This window comes from Vidua chalybeata, chromosome 21 (genome assembly GCF_026979565.1).
Source record: "Vidua chalybeata isolate OUT-0048 chromosome 21, bVidCha1 merged haplotype, whole genome shotgun sequence".
Classification (NCBI taxonomy): domain Eukaryota; kingdom Metazoa; phylum Chordata; class Aves; order Passeriformes; family Viduidae; genus Vidua; species Vidua chalybeata.
The window spans coordinates 1,068,651-1,089,317 of NC_071550.1; the positions used below are offsets into that span (position 1 = coordinate 1,068,651).

Sequence of the window (20,667 nt, forward strand, 5' to 3'; positions counted from 1 at the left end):
GGTCCGTTTCAGGTCCGTTTCGGGTCCGTTTCGGATCCGTTTCAGGTCCGTTTCAGGTCCGTTTCGGGTCCGTTTCGGGTCCGTTTCGGGTCCGTTTCGGGTCCGTTCCGCGCTCTCCGTTCGGACGGAACCCAACGCTCGGGCCGGGCGGAGCAGCGCCCCCCAGCGGCCGCCGCGCCCCGCCGCGCCCCGCCCCCTCCGCGCTCGGCCCCGCCCCTCACAGCGCGGCCCCGCCCCCCCGCGCGCGGCCCCGCCGCCATTTCGCTGCCCCGGAAGCGCTCGCGGCCCCCCCGAGCCGGCGGAACATGGCGGCCGTGTCCGTGCTGCGCGCGCCCGCCGGCGGCTTCAGCTTCGACAACTGCGCTCGGTGAGGCGGCGGGAGCGGGCCGGGGCCGGGGGCAGCGCGGGGCCCGCGGGGCCGGGCCGGGCCGGCCGGGGGCAGCCCTCCGCCCGGCCCCACTCGCCCGCTGTGTTGCAGGAACTCGCTCCTGGAGGCCGAGCTCGCCCAGAAGGGGCTGCGGGTGCCCGCGCCGCGCAAGACCGGCACCACCATCGCCGGCGTCATCTTCAAGGTGAGGCGGGCGGCGGGCGAGGCCGGGCCGGGCCCGCGGCGGAGGCTCCGCGCTGCTGAGTCACGCCCGGTGCGGCCGGGCCCATCCCGAGCCCCCGAGCTGCCCCCGGGAGCGGCCCTGTGCAGGGCTCGGCTGTGGGAATAATTCTCCCTTCCTGCAGGATGGCGTCGTCCTCGGAGCGGATACGAGAGCCACCGAGGGGATGGTTGTTGCTGACAAGAACTGTTCGAAAATACACTTCATTTCCCCTAATATCTAGTAAGTGTTCGTTTTGTTGGGTGGTAAATTGTTTATTATGCGCGTTATTGCTGAGGTTTTTAGCCGTGTTCTTTGCTAACAGAATCTATTAAACTGTTTCAAAATGATATTTTATTAGCGAGGCTTGGGGGTTCGTGGTATTTTATTTACACTTCAGCAGGCTCTCGTTTCACGCTGTCTGTGCGAGAACTTAATTCCCTCAGTTTTACAACGAGACGGTTTCTGCCTGTTGCCTGAAGCATGGAGGCTCCTGTCTCCTTTTCCTCACTTGCTGATCGCGTTCCTCAGCTGCTGCGGTGCGGGAACAGCTGCAGACACTGAGATGACAACTCAGCTGATCTCCTCCAACCTGGAGCTGCACTCGCTGTCCACGGGCCGGCTCCCACGAGTGGTCACGGCCAATCGGATGCTCAAGCAGATGCTCTTCAGGTAACTGAGGGGGTTTCTTGTTTATCACCAGTGCTGGTAAAACCACCAAATAATGCTTAGGCAGCATCCTGTGTCTCAGCCTGCTTGACCTTCATAACAAGACTCCAGGAAAGATTTCATAATTGCTCTTTGCTTCCTGGGCTTGTTAACTGAGGTGGAAGAGAAATGGAGTCTGTGGTGTTTTAGGGAATTACGTAGTGATCACACAACGAAAATAGAAGGGCATTAGTTTATTACAAATACATAATCACACCCATGAAAACTGCTGTATCCTTGTGGTGAGAAGGCTGGACCAGTAACAGAGTAACGTGCAAGCTTATAAAACTGGGAGTGATTTGCAATAGAATCATTGCCTCAGAAAGTCTGCTGGACACTGACATAAGCCATATTTTAGTCCATTTCCTATTTTATTGCTGCCAGCTGGTAAAAGCCGTTGTTTAGTACAGAGCTGTACCCGAGCTGTTGGGGAACAGTTCCCAAACCCTGTGTTGTGTTGGACAGCCGGGGCTGAGCTGTGGGCTCCAGACTCAGCACAAACGTTGCTCCCAGGTACCAGGGCTACATCGGCGCCGCGCTGGTGCTGGGGGGAGTGGACGTCACGGGCCCCCACCTGTACAGCATCCACCCCCACGGGTCGACCGACAAGCTGCCCTATGTCACCATGGGTGAGTGCTGCTCCCGCGGGGCCAGGGCGCGGGCAACGCTTCACGTTGCTACTTAAAGTGGTTTTAGTGAGATCCCGTCGTGTGCTCAGAGCTCTGCGGGCCTCAGACCACAAAGGTTAAGTTGTATTTATAAGGCAGGCGCGCTGCTCTGTTTCCTCACAAACGTGGGCTGGGATACAACTCAGCTGCCAGGAAACTGATCTTGGGAACGTTGCTCTGTGTGTGTTCCACACCTTAAAGCACAAGAATTGTGGGATTCCCAAAATCTAAAAAAAAAATCCTCAGAAACTTGATTTGCAGATTGTCCTAACTCATGGTTCATACAAATTTCGCTTGGGGAACTTGTGTTTTGTTTGGAAGACTTGGGTTATTTTAAAAGGAAGGTTATGTTTGGTAGAGCCATGGAAGTGTAAGGGAAAGCTCAAATAAATATATCCAAGAGCTGATCTGAAAACAAAGTGTATCAGATCTGTAAATCAGTCAGCACGTGCCTGGTGCAGCTTTTATGCTGCTTCTGCGGTGGGAAAACACGCATTCATAGAGTCATTAATATTTTCTGTTTGTGGCTGGTATCTTTGGCTAAAACACCTGCTCAGGAGATGGCGGAGGGTCCCGTTTGCGGGCCGGGGCTCCCGGGGCCGGGGCGATGAGCGCTCGCAGTTAGCGGGGCCGCGCCGGGCCGGGCGCTGCGGCGGCGCGCGGCCGCTGGGTGGCGCCGGCGGGCCGGGCACGGCGGCCGGGCACGTGACGTCATCGTGGGGGCCATGGGCTCTGTGGGGCTCTGTGGGGCTGTGGAGGCCATGGGGGCTGTGGGGCTCTGTGGGGCTGTGGAGGCCATGGGGGCTGTGGAGGCCATGGGCTCTGTGGGGCTCTGAGGGGCTGTGGAGGCCATGGGCTCTGTGGGGCTGTGGAGGCCATGGGCTCTGTGGGGCTCTGTGGGGCTGTGGAGGCCATGGGCTCTGTGGGGCTCTGTGGGGCTGTGGAGGCCATGGGCTCTGTGGGGCTCTGAGGGGCTGTGGAGGCCATGGGCTCTGTGGGGCTGTGGAGGCCATGGGGGCTGTGGGGCTGTGGGGGCCATGGGCTGTGAGGGCTGTGGGCTCTGTGGGGCTTTGGAAGCCCGTGGGCTCTGTGGGGCTGTGGAGGCCATGGGGGCTGTGGGGGACATGGGCTCTGTGGGGCTGTGGGGCCCATGGGCTCTGTGGGGCTATGGAAGCCTGTGGGGCTGTGGGAGCCATGGGCTCTGTGGGGCTGTGGGGGCCATGGGCGCTGTGGGGCTGTGGGGGCCGTGGGGCCACAGAACCCGAACAGGGCTGCAGGAGCCGCTCTGCATTCTGCACATGATGGCTTTCCTGCCTTGGTTTTAAAAGCTTTAAAACGCGGCCTGTAGGGAAATCCTGGCAGCTCCTCTTTCCCTCCACAAAAATAGCATGGTAGCAGGCTTAAGTTCAAACAAGTGGGAAGGAGACTATCACAGGTTTGAGTTTCGTGTAGTTTAAACTTCAGTTTGCTGCGGGCAGTACCAGGTGTGTGTGGTACCCACACATTCTTTATGGCCACGCTGTTGGACAAAGCCCTTCTCAGCATCAGGGTCCTCACCTTCCCACCCCTGGTGCACTGACACTTCCTCCAGTGACCAGGATAGGTTTTAGTAAAAAATTAGCTAATGCATATAGATGAAAGATAGAATCAAAACAGCAGAAAAACTATGAAAAGTTAAATTTAAGATAGCAGTTGGAAATGTATTTCAGTCTTACTTAGACTAATCTGTTGTTTTTCAGGGTATTGTATCCCAAATGTTCTAAACGCGGTTTATTAAATCAGGGTAGGTGTGTTTGGCCAGTTAACTTCTGGAAATTCAGTATTAAATCGGAAGGGTGGTTGAGAAGTTGAGTTTTATTTTGGTCTGCTGGTCTGTCTGGATGGACAGAGTGGTGTCCTGTCTTGCAAGAGAGATTTAAAAGGTACACAGTGCTTACTCAGGAGTGAGAACATCAAATTAAACTGTTTATGCTGACAAAGGACAAAATTGGATTTCAGCAAACGATGCAAGATTGCCTGATTGCTTGGCTTGTCTAGGAAAGCTTCTGGCCAAGGCTTATAACGAAATGCATGCATAAAATTAAAGCACTTGAAGTGTGTAGCTGAGCTTTCGGAAGCAGGCGGAGCGCGCAGGAGTCTCTCGTGGCTGGAGCTGCTCCCCTGGTGCCAGTGGTGCTTCACATTCATAAATCAGCTCTTCACTGCAGTGGCAGTGTCGTGCTGCAGAGCAAGAACTCCCACTGCTGGGAGCCAGCCCCCAGCCAGGAGCCACGCTGAAAAATGATCCCAATCCAAGGGGCTGCCGAGATCATGGAATTCTTACCTGGGATGAGCAGCAAATTGAATAACAATGAGTGCTTGTGAATAAATGCCCTGTCAGGGAGCCTTGGCAGTGATGGATGAGGAAGTGCTAAATGTTGCTCTCAAAGCTTGGCACATCCTCTGGTGTGGCAGCAAACAGGTCCTTGGGTGAGGAGATGGACTGTACCTGCCAGTGTCTTCAGTGAAGGTTCTGCTGAAAAGATCCAGTGCATCTCCTGCACTTTTAATTCACTGTGAAAATTACTGTGAGCTGCCCTTTTTTGCTATGTATCAATAATTATCTTTCACTTTAAATCAGTACTGAACTGGTACAACTGCTCAAGTGAAGACCAGATGGTATTTTTAAAGTCAGTTTACTACGGTTGCATGCAGAAAATTTAACACCTTGGTTGGGAAATTCAGGAAATGACCAGTGTTACTTAAAGAAGAGAACAGTAAATTCTCTTATGGTGTCATCACGTACCTGGTTCATGCTAACCAGGAGACTGAAAAGCATTTGCCTCCGAGTAGTTCAGCTTCTGTAGTTACGTAGAATTTGTTTGCAGTCAATATTTTTACATATGTAGATGTTAGAATAATGGTTCCTGAATATTTGGTTATAAAGTGTAGCTTACTGAAAATATATGCAAATTCTTTGGAATTGAGATGGCATTTTTTACTTGATGTTAAGTGTAAGCATTCTTAGCAGATAGTGGTTTTAAAGATCTGAAAGGGTTTTTTCCTGAACGCTGTGTAATACAAATAAATTACAACTTTGCTAATTATCCTTTGTTTTTATTATTCTTATTGCTCGCATACAGAAGAGACATAAACTTTAAACATGTGGAAAAAATAAATCAAAAAAGGAAAATTTCCTACTTTTGCAAGCTTAGTTTGAAATCTTACCTAAGATAAATACCTGGTTTGGTACTACTTTGAGCTGAGGTAAAGACACTATTTAATGACACATTAGCACATGGCTTTCCTGGAGGTTTTAATGGATTTGAGGTTGAACTGCTGCTGAATCTGAACTGGTAACTCAAATCAGTTACCGTGTGTATGAGGTGGGGAATCCATCCCAAGGTAATGGATGGTGTTGTGCTGTGCTTGGATTTTATCCTTCTCCAGACTTTATGTTTGGGAATTGTGAAGCTTGTTTCTGCATAAAGGCAAAGCATGCTTGTTAAAAATGAATTATTGGTGGGCACCGAGTGCACGGACAAGAGAGCAGCTGTTTCCCCACACACAAACAAGTTCTCCATAGACCCTTAATACCCAAGTTTTCTGTGTTTTTATAGGAGCTGCAGTAAGAAGACCGTGCTTGCAGTGTTTACTTAAGTTCCCGGTTTTATTGCCTGCTCTGGTGTCACAATGCCGCTTTCAGGAGGCGGCTGCAGCATTGTGGGGAGCTGGGAGGGCGAGTGGAGCTGCGCAGGGACAGGGGGTGCAGGGGGGCTTTGCTCTGCCCTGTGCTCCAGGGGATGGCTGCATGCCAGGAGGGGTGTCCGCAGCAGCTCCTGTTGCTGTTGTCAAACAGGCTTTGTTTTGGTGGAGACGCTCAGATGTGTGCATTGACTGGTGTTTCTGAAAACACGGGGCTTACTTCTGGTGCTAGGAAGAGTAAAGAATTTTCATTGTGCTACTTAAGATCAGGAAATTCTGTTCTTTCAGAGAATGCTTAGCTGTGCTGGGAGGCTTTTGCTAAGGCAGATTTTAAATGCAAGCTTGTTTAGGATTTATAAGCACTAGAGAAAAAATGAAGCAAGTCTATTCAGCTTTTCCAGCTTCCTGTTCTGCTAGAACCTTCTTAGAATCCTCCTTAGAACCTTCTTAGAATCCTCCTTAGAACCTTCTTAGAATCCTCCTTAGAACCTTCTTAGAATCCTCCTTAGAACCTTCTTAGAATCCTCCTTAGAACCTTCTTAGAATCCTCCTTAGGATCTTGGTTTTCAGATGTAAATGTCTACATGTAGGTTTAATTAAGTTAAGACTTTAAACAGCTCTTTGAAAATTTACATTATAGAACTGTCTGGATTTATTTATTTAAGGTTGATACTGGATTTGGCATTTATTTGTCTTAGTAACATAGTAAGATAAATAATTAAGTGTAATTCTTTATGTATAAAGGATTTCATGTACTGTAACATAAGATTTCCCCTGCCTTTTTCCTTTTTCTGTTTTTCGTCTTTAAGTTACTGATTTCCTGCTCATAGGTTCTTTTGGGAACTTCTTTTTAAAAGGAGTTGGAGGAATTCAGCATGAGCTGTGTATACAGTTGTGTTATTATTTTCTTATTTGTCACTAGAAGTTTTAAGAAATTAAGATTGCTTTTCCCCATCTAAATAGCTAATGCAGTAATTTTGGTGAGATATTACATTTTGTACTTTCTTTTTTGCACTTTTTCTAGTCTTTGTACTCTGATTTTGTCAACCTTTCCCCAAGAATAGGATTGTTTTCCAGCTCTGAGGCTTCCCACTCAGCTCATGGTAGGCCTTCATTTGGGTATAGCATGAATGTGGGCTTGGTTTGAGACCATAGCCCAGATTTTGTTCCCCCTCTCATTAGAAATATTCCTGTATAATTCCAGAATTATTGTTCAGATTCCTTTATTTGTTTTGGCACATGCTTTATTTTGACCTTGTTTGAAGGGTCAGTAAAATTCCTTTTATTTGTGGTTTGTTCTGTGATACCAGCTGTTTGCATCAGCAGTTCAGTTTTGCTATTAGTTGCTTAAAAATCTTCTTTATTCTCAGTTTCAGCATTTAAAAAATGGAGTTGTGTATTGCTCCAAGGTGTAAATGAATAGTCATTGCCAGCAATACAAGTGCATACTTAGAGTGTCCTACTGCTTTTAGATGTGATGTATTTGGTACTGTAAAGGTAATGATCCTCAACCACAGCAATATTCTGTAACAGGAATATCTGTCATATTCATCAGGATTACCATGTTCATTGATTTGTGTCTGTAAATCTGCTGTTTCAACCCTTTAAATTTGATCTATAATTGGACCTCCTTAAATGGTTCAGCTAAGGTAGTCTGTATTTTCTCAACAGTGTCACTGTCAGCTTCTCCTTTTTCATTATACATTCAGCAGACTTGATAAAATCAGCAGGACACCTCATTTGAAACTGTTTAATCGCTGCCTTTTGCTTTCACTAAACCATTGAGGTGGTCAAGCGATATACACAAATCATTTTAAATAGGAAATATGGCTTTCTCTGTGACCCAGCTAAACAGATAGCACTATGCAAAACAAGTTAAAAAGTAATAAATGCCAAAAAATCTTCTAATTGGAGTAAAAAATTGCAGGTAACTTTATTCACTCCCCAAAAGTAGTGCTCTCTGAAATATGGGTAGGGCCACCAACAGACAGGAGAATCTTCCTGAAGGCTCACTCTTTCTGAACAAAGCAAGTTTACAGTTTCAAATAGTAGCATCCTGCTTTTTGTGTTAATTCACATTTATAACCCTGCAGTCACAGTGCTTTGGGCAGAGATGGCTCCTGTTCCATCACTGCACTTGTACTTCGTTCTTTCTGGAGAGGAACATTAAACTTATAGTTTGTCTCTGGCACTTTGTTCAGCTGTTATTGTTCATTATTGTAAAAATAATGGCACAGAGCAGGAGCACAATTAACTGTTTAACTACAGGGGAAATCTGCTGTGGTGGCTGCAGCCCCCTGCCCTGTTCCCACTGTTGGGCTGCTCATCCCCAGGCTTGGAGTCATCTCCTCATTCCAGCACCCCTCTGAGAGGGGCAGGCACGGACGTGGGGTGGGAGGGATGGAGGAGTAGGGGCTGCACACTGTGGCATTCCCTTAACTCTCTGTTTCTAACCTCGTTTTTGTACCTTATGTTCAGAATGGTAAGAAAGGAAAGGCTGTCGGGATGGGCCTGTGCCGAGTCTGTGCCCACAAGCTGTACCCCCAGGATTAAATCAGGTTCTGACTTGGTGTAGGCACTGTACAGTGCAGAGGTGGGCTGTGGTGGGCTTCAGATTGGTTTGTGCTGATGAGATGTACTGTGTTTTTCTCTAAAAATATTGCCATACCTATATCCACTGGCTGAAGGGGTGTCCTGGTGTTGTCACCGCAGGTTCTGGATCGCTCGCGGCCATGGCAGTGTTTGAAGATAAATACAAACCCGACATGGAGGTAAGTCCTGGCTTTTTAAACCTCAGTGTTTCTTCCCTCAGCAATCCTCACACTCATAAGAATTTAGGAGGTTTGAAACTCTAAAAAAAGGTAAATATGCTCTAGTTTTGCTGCACTTAAAATGTACTAATGTCAGCTTACTGCAAAGCTGTAAAAAATGATGGGTAAAAGAAATAAATTTGCAAGAAGCTGTGCTTATGTATGGGAAAGTGTGTGATTTGAATGTAGGTGAAGGCTTTAAAAACATACAGTTTACTGGTTATAGTTTACTTCAGCAATTTACCAGCCCTTGCACAGTCAGTATTTTTGTTTTTCTGTCCCTCTGTCCCTCTCTCAGTCTTGAAAAGAGAATGCAACTAAAAGTCTTCAGATGCTCTTCTTTTTGTAATGCAGCTGTTGTGGGTCATTTCCTCCCTCTGAAGTGCTCTGTGGTTTCAGGTGATGGTCCCGTAAATCCTCAGCTCCTCTCTACAAAGCTGGTAGATTAAGTTTAAAATGTGAGATGATCTGTTGTACCTTGGTACGTCTCCTGACAAATCACAGTGTGCAATTCCAGCAGATTTTTAAAAAAGCAGTCAGTTGCCCCACCTTGTTTTGAGGAGTTTGCCATTAGTTAATTGCTTCAGCATTAGAAAAAAGCAATTTTCCAATTATCCCTAGCCCCTGCCCTGTCAGTACCTAAGCAAGAGTTGTAAGTGTGCAAAGTTAGGGACACACAGTGGGACCAGGATCGCTGTGATTTGGGCAGCATCTGAAGATGCTGGACTTCTGGCCTCCAGTATATTTGCAATTGTTATCAGAAATACTGGAATATGTGTAATAGGCTCCCAAGTGTCTCTGGGAAGGATCCTCACACCAGATGGCTGATAGAGCCACTTGAGAGAGAGAGAGAGAGAGGAAGACTCTGTGTTTCCTTCTCTCCTCATGCTGCTGTAAGAATGAGAGTCTCCTTTTCCAGCCTCCTGTGTGACTGTGCACTTGGCATGTGTGCCATTCCAGTGAAAACACGGGCTGCAAATCCCTGGAAGCAACAGCTACAGCACAATAGTCCTCTTTCCAAGATACAAATGGCTCGGAGCTGTGCTGTGGAACTAAAGTTTTCATTTATTCTCAGCTAGCTTTCAAGCTTGGATTTTAAGTCATTTCTTGTGTAAGAGCAAACGAAAAAGGCACCAAAAACTGGTAAATCTCTAATTTTTCCTATTTAGAAAGGTCATCCTCATTAAACTGTCTTCACACACAACCATAAGTGGCAGCAGATAGTCACTTATAACAAGCATGTAGAAATACAGCCTACCAATTTGTTGAAATAGATATTTAGATCTTTGAGACTTGCGTGCACCTTAACCCTTCCTTTGGTTTTCCTGGATAATCTGTTATCTAATAGCAGTTCAGGAATTCTGTTAACCAAACCAGCAGAGTTTCACGTGATAAAGCTCAACAGTACTCTTAAACACGTCCTCATAGTCTGTTATGGCTGTGAGTTTGTATTTACATTCTAAGTCAGATGTGGGGATTTTTTTTCCAATAAATTAATAAAATAACAAATATTTCTATTGAAATGAATCCAAACTAATTCTGAAATATGCTATGTATATTTTAGATAAAACTGGCTATGAAATGGCAATGAAGATAGAATTGCTGGAGATTAATTTAATAAAATTGGTAGAAAATTATTATTTTTCTGTCAAGATCAATGTTCCTTTCTTTTGCACTAATTGTCAGAATAGCTTGCTAGGGCTACTGGAGGGTAGTGGTGTGCTTCAAGACCATCACATCACAGAAAAATGATTCAAAGGCAAACTGTCCTGCACCCTCTGGTATCAACTTGCAAATTAGCATCTGGAATGTAATTAAACAAGCTTAATGAAAGTAGCAGCTGAATACTACCGGAAAAGACAATCAGCTTTTTTGCCTCTGATATATATTCTGTACTATTGAAGCTGATCACCAAACGCATCGTGTGAGCACAGTTAAAAAAAAATTAGCATTTATTTGAAGAATAGGAACTGTTTTTCATTCTGTTATGCTTTTGGCATGCACTGGTGTCCCAGGAGAGCCATGCCACAGCAGATAGTGCACAATATTTATAAATCCATGACAGGCAATAATAGCAACTTGAAAAATTCTTTTGCTAGAATTTCAAGTTGAGAGCTGCCAAAAGCTGAGAGGATCAAATCTGCAGTGGCAGCTGCTGTGCCCTACAGTTAGAATCATAGACTTTGAAGATGCTCAACTAAAAAAAAATAAAAAAATAATAAAATAAAAAAAGACTGCAGGCTTAGCCAATTTTTGCAGGTTTCTAGAGCCCTGGCTCTCTGCCTTTTGAAGATGAGTTGCTGAAGCTTCTCCCAGTGCCTGAGGCATGCTAACACCAGCAGGATGTGTTTTTTTCCATAGACTTAGTGTGTCTTCAGATTTAAGTAGCACATGCTTTATCAGTGCCAGCTGTGATGGTCCTTTCCCTGGCTGCAGTGCTGGGAGAGGATCTTTACCCAACGTCCTTCAGGAGAGCTGTGGAGATGGATGGTGACGTCCCCGAGTGCCACTTGTGCAGCCTGATTTATGGAGGCAGGCTTTGTGGGGAAGGAGTGCTGGCCTCTAGAGGAACCATTATAGATCGCTGAGGATGGGAACACTTTCAGCCCTGAAGGCCTCTAGATGCTTCAAAAATGTAATGCCAAGCACCTAACTACTGTGGAACAATATTAATCTGTCATGTGGGCAGCTATAGATCTGCTTTAAAAAACATAAGTGGAAGAACAGCACATCTAATGGAGTGTTTCGAGCTTAGATCTTTCATTGCAGCCAATCTTTCTTCCAATAGAGTAACCACTGGTTTTAAACCTTACAGTCATTTTGCAAATGCATTTGTGCCTTCTGGTGTTAAACAATAGCAAAGAAATACTTTGAGTCAGTGGATATGGAAAGCATTGTGAGCTGGGAAAAATGTCTACAGTATTAAATGCTGGAATTCTGGATTTATCTATCCTGTGGTGGTTGTATTCCTCAGGAGAGGGGGAGGAGGATATATTTTCTTCTGGTATTTAATTTCCAGTGTTTGAAAAGTAGAAGCATTTTGTCTGTAGAATTACTTGATGCACAGTCGGGTTATGTTGTAGACTTCTTGTTTAAGCAAGAAAAGGCTGCTTGTAACTTCATTTCTTTTCTGTGTTTTATCAAAACAGCCAGGTTTAATAAAAAGAGGGTCCAAAAGGAAGAGAATCAGAAGCAATAGAAAGCAGAACTTTTGCAAGGAAAAGAAAGTAAATCTTGGAGTAGTGAGTTCAGGAACAGAACAGGTGGAAGAAAGGAGATAAGAGATAGTCTGGCAGATACTTAATAATTATTTCTAGGATAGATCACCACAAATGTGTGAGATTATATTTACAGTCATTTATTGTACCATTTCTTAAGTGTGGCAGGAAATCAAGTGGTATTGAATAAAACCAAAAATACCCTGGAGGGTAAGAAAGACGAATAAGAAGAGAGGACTGTTCTGAGTGTGTTCCCCATGGAGCACAGGCCCTCTTGGTGCTGCAGCAGCTGTGCTGTCCCAAAACCTGCAGCTTGCTGTCCCACAAGAGGGGATGCTCCCCTGGCGTGCTTCGGTGACCGCTCTGCAGGCTTTGGCTCACCTGTTAGGGTGGGACCTACGTGTGCTGGGAGCCATCTGGTGAGCAGGTTTGGGAGAAGTGGTTTTTGAGGCACTTCTGGGTAGCCCCTAATCTGTAAGTGAAGTAGCTGAGGAACGGGGAGCGCTTTCCTCAGGATGCCCCATGTGCTCTGGGATCTTTGCAGCATCGAAATGCAAAGTAGCCTGAATGCAGCTTTTACTGTGCCCCTCTTATTTCAGTAAAAAAATGCATCAGGCACACTACAAAATATTATGAAAACATGTAACTTTCTTCCATTTTTAAGCAGCTGACACATAGATCCTTCAAGTATTCCTCTGCTCACATTTCCTACTGTCCCTCAATATGGTAGAATTATTTTTGTTTATTAACCGCTGACAACAATGCTGAGCTATTTTTGGAATCTGTCAAAAGTCTCTAATCTTCAACAATAGTTGTCTCCCCAGTCTTGTTGCTGTGTGTGTGACGGGGCAGCAGTGACAGGCTGCAGATGAGCCCGGCGTTCATTAGCGATGGTGATCAGCTCTGGGCTCAGGTGTGGCAGCGCGCTGATCCCGCAGCTGACACCGCAGCTTTAATGACTCCGCGGGACGGTGACCACTTGCTGGGAGGTTTGTGGGCTCCACTCTGGCAGCAGACAATGGAGATCAAGCCAGACTATGGGAGTTAGGCTGGAGAGCCTGCCTGAGATACTTGAACCCCTGTTGGTGTCAAACACAGAATTAAGTAAATGGAGAGGGGGGAGATGAGACGAAACCTGACTTGGTGAGCAAAAATCAGGACTTTGTGTTCCTATGCCTGTGTATTTCATTATCCGGTGACAGGAACTGAGGCTGTTAGTGGCATATCTTCACTCCTTGCTGCCAGAGCTTGTGGCACTGCAGTTTTCAGCTTTCCTGACATAGCTGTGTTCGTGTCTCCTGGAGACAGGGATTTCCATGGGTAAATATCAGGTCTTAGTGCATACAGTCAGCCAGAAAATAAAGGCTTATCATACCTGTTTCTTATTCTTAGGTTAGATCACAATTATCCTGTGGCAGCCTGGTTTCTGCCTGACACGTTGGACAGTTTGTACAGTTTTCATCATCTTTCACAGAATTGTGCCGTGGATCGGTTTCCTTTGTGGAACTAGTGTTAAACAGGAAATCTGGGCTGATCTGGAATATGCCAGCTAGGTATGCTCTGGTGTGGCTGGGATTGCAGGAGAGGTGATTTGTGGGGTGCTTTCTGAATGAATGAAAGCCCGGATTTGTGCTGAAGTTGGTGGGACACTGCCGGCAGCACCAGTCTGAGTTCCCAGAGATACCCAGCAGTGCTGCCTTCCAGTTTGCTGACTGCAGACTGTATCAAGGGAAATAAATGTTACCTTTGTGTAAATTGGGCCTTGCTGCATGTCAAAGAGCAACAATTTCTTCACCTTTATGAAAGTAACACTTGAACTTTGTCCGTAATAATGTAGACAAGCTGGCCAGAAGAAGGGCTCTGTGTTAAGAGATCATTTCACTGCACAGGGTAGGGGGAGGACAGGTAATTATTTTTGATGCATTTCTCAGGAGCAGGTGTTCCAGTTTAAATTGTTCCAGTTTGTATATCTCCCATAACTGCAGAACACAGGCAAAATGTACTGGAAGATATTTCACATGGCACGAAGCCCGAGTGCTGCTCCCGCGGCGGGGGCCGGCGGGGCTGAGGGCAATTGCTGTGAGGGAAGGGGAGGAGGAGGTGGGAGCCAGCCTGGGCTTTATGGAGCATTTTGTTGTATTAGGAAGAATATATTACCAGAGGGCCCAAGGCTTCTTTTCCAAATAAAACGCTGACCTTTTGTCAGAGGTAAAGCAATGGGCAGAGTTTGCTTTATTTGAAGCTAGACGTGTTATTGCTTGATATTAATTTTTTTATCTGCAGTAACATAAAGTAACTTTAACTGTAGTCTTTTGCAGGCTTTGCATATCTGGGTGGATAAGGGTCGGTGTGTTACCACAGAGCAGCACAGGGGGGGCAGAGGAGGAGCTGCAGCCTGGCAGCATTTACAGCTCTGGTGCTGTTAAGCCAGTTCCCATTTTGAGAATCAGTTCCCTAAAAACCCATGAACTTTACTAAGTGATGGATTGAATGAGTTTTTGTAATCATTCTTAGTTCAGAGAATGAGAATAGTGTTAAAAGAAATCCCATAGTTGTGAGAAGAGCTTGTAATGTAATTCTGTGCCATCGGAAATATGGATTGTACTAATCCCCGTGTAGGGAATGACATACAGCAACTAATGTTATTGAATAGTAGTTACGAATCATAGAAGTTTCTTGTCTTGGCAGGTAATTTGGCATAAATTGTTAATGTAAATCCAGGTTAGTGGGGAAGACATTATTTTACTAAAAAAGATAAACTGCTGATTAATTCAGTATAGAACTCAATTACAAATTGAAAGTGTCTCTGCGGGACGCCAGTACCCTAAAGACAGCAGATGTTGAATTGATACTCCAGCATATTTCACCCTGGTATGAAATATTAACGTGGTTTATTATACTGGTGGTGTATGATATCAGAGAGGGGGTGGGGATGAGCCTGCGCTCACAGGCAGCTTCCTCAGAATGGGAAAAAACTGTTATCTCTGAGAATAATTGTTAGGGACTACTGAGCAGTTTATTTGAAAGTTCTTAGCAGAAGATGGTTAGAAAAATAAACATTTACTGACACTTCAGTCACAATGAATCCAAACATAAAACACATAGGTCTAATTTTAAAATAAAAAAAAAGAGACAAGTTGTGTCATTCCTTATTCTGAGGCAGCACTGGAAATGCACTTTTTTAGGGGGAGACTTGTTAAACCGGAGTGGTTTAAATGACATATGCCAGCCCCTTTCCTGACAGCCAAACCAAATCTATTCTTGCTGCTGGAGCCTTCCAGCCTTCCCTTGCAAGAAATACAAAGTCCTTTGCTTCTCAGCTTTGTTCTCTTTGGACTTAGAGCAGACTTCAGCATCTCTTCCACGTACAGACTCCAGGTACAAATCTCCACCCCACAGCCCCTCACTCCCCGTACGCTGCTGATTCTCTTCCAGACTCTAATTATGCTCCTGTAAGTGCTTATGTCCTTCAAGAGGTATTGCTTTCCACCCCCAAATTCCCAACACTCCTTTATTGATTTATTTTTTTTGTTGTCACTGTCCTTCCTGAAGCTTCTGAGTTTTTTCCCTTCTCTTCCCACACAAGTCTTGGGGATTCTCACTTTAAGTAGAACCAACATTTTATATGATAGCATTTGAACAAATCTCACTGTAAAAGGCTTATGATAAGTATTTGCACTTGTTTATTCTTACAAAAACACTTATTTATGTTCATATTGTACTGATTGTGCATTGCATTTTAAATCTTTCTAAGAACTGCTTTGGGGAATTGCACTGTGTATTGCATCTCTAACAGCATCCTGGTGACCTGAAGAAGGGATTAATTTTATTTTGGTAAGAGAAAAAATAAGATCAGGAATTTCTAAAGTTTTAAAATCTGGTAAAGACATCTGTTTAACTTGTTTGTGAAGTTACAAAATGTGAGGAAATAGTGTTGACAAAGCCATTCCAGCTGCTCCCTTTGCTGCTGGAGCACAATGATAAACTTGTTTACAGGTTATTAGTGAAGACAGTATTAATACAATGTAGAAGTAGCCTCATCTCCTGTAGGAAAGTCTCTTTTTTCCTTCAGTAGCACTTGAATTTTGGAAATTGCTTAAGTGAGAAGAGAAAGTTGATCCAAGTCATATACAAGAATAATGTGTAAAAGTTGCTCCTTGGTGCTGTTTGAGACTCGTGGCACAGCAGCTGTGAGAGGCAATCCATCAGCTCTGAGTGTCTGCAAACTGCAACTCTCCAGATAACAGGTTTAAAGTAAAGATTTAATACAGGCTCTATCTACTATGATGTTGCAGTGACAGTTTAAAACTCATTCTCTAAATCTCAGCAGACTTTATAGCCAGCAGTGGGCCCATATAAAGCTTAATGGCATTACAACACATAAATCATCTTTTAAAGATGCTACCAGTAGCGCCAATATTAAATGCAGACAATTGTCTGCGTTATAAATAATTTATCAAACAGTGTTTCAGATTAGCCTTCCATGCTGAGTTATTTATTTTAGCCTTTGCTGCCCTATTCCTCAGGCAGCCTTTGGCCCGTAATGAAGCGGGCTGTGTCCCACAGCCCAGCCGTGCTGACCGTTACCGCGCTCGCTGCGCCTGTGCCAAGCGCTGCCGTTTGTCACGCGCAGGTAAATGGAGCTGCACATTGGAGTCCAGGGACACATTGTGGGGGTGTGATGGGGACAGACAGATCGCTCCATAAAGTGCTGCTTGTCACCGCTGCCTCGCCGCACCGTTCATCACTCGGCTGTAATCTCATTTAAGGAGCAGTGGGGGCCCCAGAGGAGGATATTCCCAGTTAGCTTGGTCTTTGCAACCATAAAGCAGGAAGTGCTCCTTTTATATACTCTGAACTTTTAGGGTTTTTTAAGATTAATTATTATAGTGAGTCATTGAGTGCCCTGTACTTGAGACTGTGTCAGCACTTTCCTGCTAACCCCTTATTTTGTGACTGTAAATAGTCCTTGCTGAACTCCATGCAGGATCTCTGTAAGGAATACTTTGGGTTTTTTTGTGGCTACTCTGTTCAGCTTTCTAAATTGTCAGAAGAGGAGCAGGAAGCAGCACTGAGGCAGGGTTTTCTAATGACAATTATTCCATGTTCACAGACTGAGCTGCACTGTGTCAGTGAAGGAGCTGAGGTTACAGCCTGGGTTCTCTGTGCAGTGGCTGCCTCAGTGCAGTTACAGCTCAGCTCTTCCAACTGCACTTTATTGGGTATTTTTGAACTATTTTGGTAACAGTAGGGTGATAGAGTACATTTTTAAAGCAAATCAGATTTAAATTAGAGGAGTCTGTGAGGTTTGCAGTGTTGACTTAAAAGGATGAAATTAAAAGGAAGAGTGGAACAAACTCCACCTATCTGCTGTAGTTTTCCTAAGCTGCTTTTCTTACACCTAACACTCACGTAACTTAAAATTACTCTGCTTTTGCTACCACTTAGTTTTTAAAACAGATCTACACATACCTCTTTGGTTTAAAATAACCTTAGTCTGCAACAAATCATTGACAGTCTTTTGTCAGTTAAGTGAGGAATTACTTGCTTATCAGGATTTTATTGCCCAAAACACTGAAGGAAAGGTACAGGAATTATTTTTGCAACATGGCTTTATTGTTCTAGTCAGCTTTGTAGGAAGTGTAATTCAATTTACTGTTTTTTTATAAAAAGTAATAGTTGTAAAGCTGGGAGTGAAGTAAGCCTTGCTGCTGTTTCTGTAGTCCAGGGGAGGCTGTGCCCTACTCCTTTGGCTGCTGGCACAGGAATACTGTCATTGCCACTGTCCAGAGGGGCCCCAGGGAGTGCAGGGCAGGCCCAGGGCTGGCAGGTGGGAGCTGAGCTGATTTTGGGCTCCTCTTGGGCTGCACTCGGGGCTGGGGCAGCTGCAGTCGGGGCTGCTGCTCCTGGCACTGCTGCTGTCACGTGGCAGGGTCCTGGCACAGACAGGCTGTGAAAATGAGGCACACTGGAAAAAGCTGTATTTATCAAATTCAGCGTTGACCCCATCTCTTGTTCCTGGTGTCTGGTGCCAGAAGATCATTCCAAGGTGTGAAATAGCAGCAAAGCAATGAGGAGTGAGCCTGGGAGCCTCAGCATTCCAGCAGGATCTGCTGGGTGAGCTGAGCAGCCACTGCTGCACAACCTGGGGACAGAACGAGTCCACACCTCTGTGTCCATGGATGTGTGCCAGCCTTACTATTTCTGTACTGCAACAGGCAGCTCAGTTTTCAAGTAAGTAACACACCTTTGAGAGAAAGTAAGGGGTCTTACATTCTGTGGTTTGTGTTTTCTATGTATATGATGTATGCATATGTCCATATGTATATTTATATGGACTCAATCTGTTTTCCTTGCATTCTGACCCTTTGGCCAGATGACAGGGGCACAGGCTCAGGGGAGCTGTGGGTGCAGGATGTCCCCTCGCTGGTCAGGGGACATGTGATCTTACACATCTGGTGTAATACTCTTAATGGATACTTTGATTTTGAAATGTTTCTGTGTAAAAGATACTCCTGAATGCTGTTGCATTACATGGGCACTGTTGCACTGGGGTTCCTTCTAACTAGTAACTCTTAGTTACATCCATTACTGTAGCAAAAGTTCCTCTTTTGTTTCACTTTAGTGGTACAAACTTAAGTAATCTCAGCATTTTGACTGCTGAGTACCTGATGATTGAAGGGTTTGGTGTATCATTTATTGTTCCAAGCTCAGCCTCCACAGGCACAGGGGAGCACAGTCCTGGAAAAGCCAGCACTGGGGCAGTGAGAGCTTTTTCCCTTTGCAGGAGGAGGAGGCCAAGCAGCTCGTGCGAGACGCCATCGCAGCTGGCATCTACAACGACCTGGGCTCCGGCAGCAACATCGACATCTGTGTCATCAGCAAGGGCAAGCTGGACTTCCTCCGTCCCTACGATGTGGCCAACAGGAAGGGGGACAGGTGAGTGGTCCTGAAGCTCTTGTGGGGTCCCTGCTCTGCCTGGCAAGGCCTGTTTTCAGTAATACCGAGTTCTGTCCGTGATCCCCAGTCTGTAGGACTTTAAACAGTGCGAATGAGCAGCTGTGGCAGCAGCTGAACTGGGGCTGATACATTGGTAGAATTATTCTAGAGTTGCAAAACATAAGTAAATTGCTTGTTCTTTGGTTTTTAGCACAAATGTCCCCCACCACTTTGAGAGCCCACTGATTTCGATAAAAACCTTTCCAGTTACATGGCAGTGTTTTTGTGAACAGTTTCCTGCAGTTGCTGGTTTATCTGAAACTCTGTCAGTTATTGCAATCAGTATAGATTTTGCACAGTTTCTTTACTTCAGACTTTTACAGGAAACATCTAAAGCTGACCAGGTCTAAAATTTTAAATGCAAGTTTTCCTCTGTACCATCTTCCAGACTGATTTTCCCCCATTTCTTTACTAGGTTTGGTAGGTACAAGTGTGAAAAAGGAACAACTGCTGTTCTCACAGAGAATGTGGCACACCTGGAGCTCGAGGTGGTGGATGAGACCGTGCAAACCATGGACACATCCTGAGCCCTGCGGGTGCTCAGAGAGCAGCTGGTGCAGAATAAAGAGGCTCTGCCCTATCTCCTGTGTGTGTCTGTACCTGGTGCTGTTGCTGCTGCTTCTCCCTTCCTCCTTTAGAGCAGGTGAGAGCTGTGCTCCCCCTCCAGGCACCACCTGGCACTGGGGGCAGAAAAGGAGCTGCTTTGTTACCTCACTCCAGGAACAAAACAGCAGGAGTAAAACTGCTCTGCAGAAGTCTAATTTGATACGTTTTGATTTAATAGAATGTAAGGAAACAGTGAGCATTGGTGGTTCTGAATTGCCCCCTCAACAGACACTGCTCTCCTGCTACCTCGCTGCGGGGTATCGCCGGACATGAGGGGATGTTGATGTTACTGCTTCTGTTTGCTGTAGATACAGGGCAGATCCAGCATCACTTCAAGTCTGATGTCTTGTTATTCACCTCCACTTGGACCTTCAATATTGGACTTTTTTGTTTTTTAAACAAAGGTGTTTATTTTGGAATTTTTTTTTATTTATCTAAAAAGGCACAATTGCAAAAAATTACCTTTTGAAATACATTTCTTTATAAGCACTACGAAATTTCATGTAGCAAGAAAGTGACCAGACTTCTCCAGATACACATATTTGAGCTGAGCTTCCCTGGAAGCCATGGCTCCAAGGAAAGCTGCAGTGGAACCAGAGAGGTTCAGGCTGAACCCTGGGAAGTGCTAAAGAAGCTGGTATAAATAACCAAGCTGGTTGGCATGGAAATGGTGGGAGCAATTTGGTGCCTCCACAATGTTATCCTGCTGATTTAAATTTCCCACATCTCTCCCAAGAGCAGCAGCCTCAACTTTCTGCTGAGAAGCCTCAGTAAAATGGCACCTTTCATTAATGATACCAACCATATTCACAGCAATTAATGGCTTCTTGGTACCCTGTACAAATATTCCCAAATTTTACAGGAAGTAGTTGAAGATGGCACTGCAGTTTTCCTTAAAGTAGAGAGAAGTAGGTTAAAAAATCCACTAAAAGCATATATATGTATGTAACCCCCTAACCCTAATCTTAGTTCAAAAAAGTTAAGGATTGTAAGCTTTTTTTAAGAAAAAAAAAAAAAAAAAAGGCACAGGCTGCATTTGAACTGTCACACACGAATCCATCCATTGGCACAAGCCCCTGTCCCACGTGGAAGCGGCACTGGAGCAGCACAGGCTGAAGGATTTCCTCTGGAGCACCGAGTGCAGCCCTGCTCCTCCTGACAGGCACATGGAATGGAGACACTGGAACGTGAATCCACGGCTGTTCCTAAAGCAGTGAGTATTTCCATTGACAGTAATGAAACAAATCATTGATTCAATGAATGAATTTAGCTGGTTGACAATTTTCATGCAGTTAAAGACGATGATTCCTTCAGATCAGGTTGAGATTTTATAAACATTCACATTCTGTAATGAGTTTTCACAGTTTGAGAGAAGGGGCTGATCCTA

At 45.2% G+C, this 20,667-nt stretch overlaps 1 protein-coding gene across 1 annotated transcript; it reads left to right on the forward strand.

Moving 5' to 3' along the window:
• The first annotated feature begins 247 nt into the window (after nucleotides 1–247).
• Nucleotides 248–19,254, forward strand: PSMB7 (proteasome 20S subunit beta 7). Its single transcript, XM_053961948.1, has 8 exons — nucleotides 248–367; nucleotides 479–572; nucleotides 733–830; nucleotides 1,119–1,259; nucleotides 1,809–1,924; nucleotides 8,360–8,418; nucleotides 18,463–18,614; nucleotides 19,090–19,254. The coding sequence occupies exons 1-8, from the start codon at nucleotides 306–308 to the stop codon at nucleotides 19,199–19,201; spliced, it is 834 nt and encodes a 277-aa protein (XP_053817923.1). The 5' UTR covers nucleotides 248–305; the 3' UTR covers nucleotides 19,202–19,254.
• Nucleotides 19,255–20,667: the final 1,413 nt, after the last annotated feature.